Source organism: Triticum aestivum, unplaced genomic scaffold (assembly GCF_018294505.1).
Source record: "Triticum aestivum cultivar Chinese Spring unplaced genomic scaffold, IWGSC CS RefSeq v2.1 scaffold19435-4, whole genome shotgun sequence".
Classification (NCBI taxonomy): domain Eukaryota; kingdom Viridiplantae; phylum Streptophyta; class Magnoliopsida; order Poales; family Poaceae; genus Triticum; species Triticum aestivum.
The window spans coordinates 342368-348753 of record NW_025228059.1 but is presented as its reverse complement, the minus strand read 5'-3'; the positions used below and the strand labels follow the sequence as shown (position 1 = coordinate 348753).

At 42.0% G+C, this 6386-nt stretch overlaps 1 protein-coding gene across 9 annotated transcripts in view; it reads left to right on the top strand.

Moving 5' to 3' along the window:
• LOC123172991 (disease resistance protein RGA5) overlaps positions 1 to 6386 on the top strand; it is a 19142-nt gene that overhangs the window by 7037 nt on the left and 5719 nt on the right. For 5 of the 9 annotated variants that reach the window (XR_006485800.1, XR_006485799.1, XM_044589859.1 and 2 more), the window contains 4 exons: positions 403 to 1270; positions 1352 to 3427; positions 3613 to 3656; positions 4697 to 4899. Coding sequence is in view for 7 of the 9 variants with exons in the window: in XM_044589859.1 (XP_044445794.1) it covers positions 403 to 1270; positions 1352 to 3427; positions 3613 to 3656; positions 4697 to 4899 (3191 nt within the window). In the remaining 2 variants the exon portion in view is untranslated. Of the gene's footprint in view, positions 159 to 402; positions 1271 to 1351; positions 3428 to 3612; positions 3657 to 4696; positions 4900 to 6386 lie in introns of those variants that run through there. The other 4 variants (XM_044589862.1, XM_044589860.1, XM_044589861.1 and 1 more) reach the window with 3 other exon arrangements.

The window sequence follows — 6386 nt, the reverse complement described above, 5'->3', positions numbered from 1 at the left end:
GAAATTATAGTGGTAATTGAGTAGAGGGGTAGCTGGTTCTGATTAATTGATGGAGCACCTGCGAGAGCTCAAGGAGGAGGTGGAGATCATGGAAGAGGAGGAATCTCCTGAGGTGCACAAGAACGTCTTCCTCTCAGATCCAACTCCTCCTACCAGTGGTGAGGCCCTTTCACCAAGTAATCGCATGCAGGACTACTTAACTTGATTTCTTTCGATGGGCATAAGAATGGATAATTGTCGTGCCATGTCTGCATTGTGACCACAAGATTGTCGTCTTGTTTTGATTGCTTGTTCCTTGATGCGGGTCCCCGATTTCAACATTGTGCATTTTGCTTTGTTTATGTGCGTGTGCACACAATATTCATTAATTAATTTTACCTTTGTTTATGTGCGTGTGTTTAGATGTTTTGATCCGAAGCAGAGGCAGAAGCAAAGTCAGGGAGACGGGGGCCACGATCAGTGCTTCGTTGGGCGCCATGAGACCCCTTATTGGGAAGTTGGACATGCTTCTCCTTAGGGATGCTCCTCAGAAATGCTGCTCCAAGAGGATCAAGGACAGGATGCGCCTCCTCAAAGATGACGTTCAAAAGATAAGTTCCTACGTTGATGAACTATCAGAGGTGGAAGACCCTCCGCCAATGGCCATGTGCTGGATGAATGAGGCACGCGACCTGTCTTACGACATGGAGGATTACGTCGACAGCTTATTATTTGTGCCGCCTGAAGATCCCTCCCTTTTTGCCAACAACATCAAGGCCACCAGATCCCTCCGCAAATGGTTCAGTCGTGTCAAGACTTCCCAGACTCAGGTTATTAGTGCGGGAACATTATCAGAATTCAGGAGGTATGTCCAGGAGGCCATTCAACGGCACCAGAGGTATAATCTCCATTCTTGCAGAACCTTGAGGCGTAGGTTTGTGTCCCATGGCCCTATGATTCTTCCAAGGCCATATGAAGAAACTGCAGACATAGTAATCGATGGCCGGATGAATGAATTTATCAACTCACTGGCTACCGATGGGGACCAGCAGCTCAAGGTGCTTTCTGTTCTTGGATCTGCTTGTCTTGGTAAAACCACACTTGCTAGAGTGTTGTACAACAGATTTAGGAAGCAATACAATTGCCGAGCTTTCATTCGAGTATCCAAGAAGCCTGATACGAAGAAAATATTCTGTGACATGCTCTCACAACTCAAGCGGCAACATCCTCTGCAACATTGTAGGGAAATTGATCTCATTCACGATATCAAGCAATATCTACAGGATAAAAGGTAGTGCCTTTTTTCTTCATTCAAGATAATATCAAAATTCCCATGGTCCCTAAACCCTTAGAGTTGATTATCTGTATGCAGGTATTTAATTATTATTGATGATGTATGGGCTGCATCAGTATGGGATACTATTAATCATGTTTTTCCAAAGGGTAATCATGGCAGTAGAATAATAACAACTACACAGATCGAAGATGTTGCATTAACATGTTGCTGCTATCAGTCAGAGTATGTTTTTGAGATGAAACACCTAGATGATGATCATTCTAGAAAGCTTTTCTTTAACAGACTATTTTGCTCTGAAAGAGATTGTCCTGAACAGTTCAAAGATGTTCTAGATGAAATTGTTGAAACATGTGATGGTTTGCCGTTAGCCACAGTTAGCATAGCAAGTGTTTTAGCAAGCCAGCCTGTCATGTCAATTGATCTTTTGACATACATCCATCGGTCGCTAAGCTCTTGTTTCTCGGCATCAGAAAGAACTAGACAAGCACTGAATCTGAGCTTTAACAGTCTTCCTCAATATTTGAAGACATGTTTGCTTTATCTTAGTATGTATCCAGAGGGCTACACAATCTTGAAGGATGATTTGGTGAAGCAATGGGTGGCTGAAGGTTTGATCTATACAACAGAAGGGCAAGACATCTTGAAAGATGCAGAGAGCTATCTCGATCAACTTATTGGTAGAAGATTCATCCAACCGATATGTGTCAACTACAACAATGAGGTGTTATCCTGTGCAGTGCATGGCATGGTACATGATCTTATTGCACACAAATCCGCAGAAGAGAATTTCATTGTGGCAATAGACTACAGCCAAAAGAATGTGCCACTCTCTCAAAAGGTCCGTCGACTATCTCTCCTCTTTGGTAATGCAAAATATGCCAAGATACCAGCAAACATCACAAAGGCACAAGTTCGGTCACTTGGATTTTTTGGATTACTCGAGTCTATGCCTTGTATTACAGAGTTCAAGCTTCTTCGTGTCCTGAACCTTCAACTGTTCCGTCATGCTGGCGATGACGATGGCCCTGTAGACCTCACTGGAATTTCAGAAATGTTTCAACTGAGATATTTGAAGATTGCAGGTAATGTCTGCATAAAACTGCCAAACCATGTGCTACAATGTTTGGAAATACTGGATATTGCGGATGCAAGAGTTGCTTGTGTTCCACGAGATATCCATTTACCAAACTTGTTACACCTTGGTCTTCCTGTTGATAAAAATCTGCTGGATTGGATTAACAGCAGGATGTCTCTCAGTGTGGAGAGAGTACGGAAGCTGCAGGATCTTCACCTGACCAGATCTTCTGCACTTTCTTCTGACCATCTGAATAGAAGCATGAGTTCTATTTTATCTTTACTTGGAGGACATGGCAACCTGAAAACTTTAGTAGTGGCTCATGGCTCATCGGCTAAAAATGCTCGTGGCGCTTCAGATGTCACCCTGTCATTGGATCTCCTGGCACCCCCACTTCTCCAGAGATTTGAATTCTCGCCACATAGCCATATCATGTTCTCGCGAATTCCTCTGTGGATTGAGAAACATGGCAACCTAAGAATTTTGAAGATTGCAGTGAGGGAACTGCAGATGAGTTGTGTTGATATCCTTAGAGGATCGCCTGCCCTCACTGCTCTCTCTCTGTATGTGGAGAAGGCGCCCTACGACAAGATCATCTTTGACAAGGCTGGGTTCTCAATTCTCAAGTACTTCAAGTTGAGGTTCACGAGTGACATAGCTTGGATAAAATTTGAGAAAGGTGCAATGCCTAATCTCTGGAAGCTCAAGATAGTTTTCAATGCCATCCCCTCTTTTGAAAAAGATGGTACTGCACTCATCAGCATCGAGCATATGCCAGGCCTTAAAGAGATCTCCACAAAATTTGGGGGTGAAGCTCCTGATCTAGAGTATGCCTTGAGGACCTTGGTTAGTAATCATCCGACCAATCCTATAATTAACATGCCATCAAATAAGACTCTGGGGGGAGAACAACCACATAGGAATCTGGAGGAAGAATCAGATGAGATTCTGAAGGAAGATCCATATGGGAATCTGGAGCAAGAATCGGATGAAATTCTGGAGGAACAAGAGCCAGATGAATACGATGAGAGATTAGAGAGGCGACAGGCTGATAAAAGGTACTACAAATGTTCCTTGTAAGCACAACGAAATATGCCCTCCTTTACTTCAACTTCTATGAGGCTGGGTGCACCCACTTGGTGTGGACGCCTCAATCAATAAAATATTTCTTTTAAAGAAAAACATCAACGTCGATTCTTCAGTTAACCTGATATAATTCTTATATGTTCTAACGAAGCTAATGGTTATTGTAATCAATCAGGATTTCAAGGTCATCAGATCCATCTTCGCGTCTACATGTTCCAGGTACATTTTCTGTCAACTGGTGGTAATATAAATGTTTCGCCATCAAGTTAATAAAGTCACTTCAAGAGAAAACTAAGCAGCTTGTTCTATAAAGGAAAAGGACAGACCCAGTGCATAGAAGCTCCCACACAAGGTGGGGTCTGGGGAGGGATTATAGGAACCTAGTCTTACCCCTGCAAAGTGCAATGCAGAGAGGCTGGTTCGAACCCAGGACCTCTTGGCACAAGTGGGGAGGACTTCACCACTGCGCCAGGCCTGCCCTCCAAGCAGCTTGTTCTATGTGATAAAAAATTTGTCCCGGACTACCAATTCGGAAACGATTAATCTCTCCAACCGCTGACTTGTTAGAGATAGAGGCTTGAGTGGAAACCGGTGACCGTAGCCAACCCATCTAGTGTAATTGCATCCGTCCATCCATGGCATCAGCCTCTAGTTACAAATGAGACTTTGATCCTGTGCCAGCCGAATCAGAAAAGAATCCCTGATTGCACGTAGCCTGGATTTCAATCTCCTATTTTGTCTTGCACTTTCTTGTTTCATTGCTTGCTCAAGCGAGATACATCTTCCCCTATTTTCTTGCCCCCAACCAATCGCATTCACGGCTTGGACTGCAGCATGCACACCTTGAAAACATGCCTAATTTCCGGTCCTATCTCTCTTCACTTATGCACCTTAGTTATGTGCTAAAATAGCATGCTTTATCAGATTAAAAAATAGCATGCTTTATTGTTATACAAACTAATTCCTCTTTTTCTTCGTAATTGAGTTGCATATTTCTTCACACAACATCAGTAACGATAGCAGGGGTATGCGTAAGCGAAGCCACCGGATCACTTTCCTGACAAAAAGACCTTGGGACATCTGGGGTGGTTCTTTGCTGCTTCTTTTCAATCGTGTCCTGTTTCATCGCTCAGTCGACCATGGAGAGCAGTCTCCTTTCTTAGTTGCTACTTTGGTTACTTCTTGGGGGCGTGTTGGGTTATATATATACTCTCTCTTCATGCAGGCACATGACATTTTTTTTAATTTTTATTAAGCAGTACCAGTTGGTGCTTCTGAGATGGGAAGTGAGCCTGATGTGGAAATCCCTGCGGCACCAACTACTAATGATAATACGATGTTGTCAGTCAATCTCGAAGCATTTGCTAAGGAAAATTATCCGAGCACTAACTTGGAAAGTTCTGTAAAGGAGATGGAAAGAGTGGCAGGTTTAGAGGATCATCAGATGGAAGATAGCACACAGGTAATTTACACATTCCAACTGTTTTGAATTCTTCTGATCCTTCTTAGGGACGTAGCTACTAGGATTGGGGTGAAGTTAGGAAGTAATATTCTTGAGGTAAATAAATATATTTAAGTGACTAGTATGGAAGCTGGTAGATCCGCCTTCGAGCCTTGGGTTCTACAGGGTGTGTGCCTAGATTGTTTCTTCTAAATTAAAATTCTACAAGGGTAGTGATTTTATAGCTCACAAGAGAAGTCTAACAATGTGCCTTTGAGTGGGGAACCAAAACAAATTTTTTTTAACTCTAAGGCTATCCAGGATTTACTCGCAGATGAGTATGGGGTTGATTTAGAAAATGTTAGATAGCTGTGTTAGAAGTTTAGCTTCTTCAATTAGACCTAAATGGTAGGACATGGAGTATCTACTCCCGAGCTCAAATGCTCCCTGATGAACAGTAAATTCGAAAAAAAATAGTAAACAAATTCAACAAATTCTGTTTTTTCTGGTAAACTTTGACAAATATTTTGTGTGCTTGCAAATTTATAATAACAGGACATTCGTGGAAGTCGTGGCAAAAAAACAGAATCGATGCTCCCAAAATGCTATTTTTGAAAGCATTTTGGAATATTGTTTATTTTATTTTATTTTTGCCATGACTTCCATGAATGTTATTTCGTGATGAAAATTTTCAAGCATACCAAATATTTGTCAAAGTTCGTCACATTTTTTTAGAATGTTTCAATTTTTTTACTGTTCATCCCGAGCTCAATGAGCTCGGGAGCAGAAGAGGACTTCCGTAAATGGTAAAGGTGCTTTTGTTGGCGGTAGGAGAGGTACAGAAGTGATAATTCAAAATGGCTCCCAAGAGCACATGCTTCTGGCTGCAAAAACTAATTTTCCGGATGTCCAAAAAATGGAAAAAAATGGATGTCTACTTTTTTGTGTCCTTTGTGTACATGTAAATTTTCATGAGAAAAAAAAACTTTTGTGCCCTGTGTGTGAAAAAACTATTTTGATACTTCAAGAAATGCTTCTTAGAGCACTTTCTTGCTTCAAGAAATGCTTGTGGGAATAGTATTTTAACTAAGTACAATATTATCAAAAGGGGCTGGAAAGGTAAAACTGAATGTAGCTATACCCATAGTAAAAGCACATGTTACGTTTCGATCATTTTTATCTCAGCCATCAACGGCATTTTCCAGGAGTATCTCAGCCACAACTGGCTTTTCCTTGTATTACCGAGAATTAAATTTGGATGGAAAAAGAGGGAGACAAGTCCCACACTCTCGATATGGCGATACCGCTATGAGTTTGTGGAAATTACCCACAACCTGGGTTTTGGTTAGCGGGCGGTAAATTCGGTTACCGCCTGGCCGGTAACCGCGTTTCTTGCCCCCCCCCCCTCCCCCCCACCCACACTGGGTAAACGGACTTTCCGGGCAAAGAATCCTAGATATTTTGAATGAATTTTCTGCGGACTCAAATTTCATTAAGAAAATCGTGCT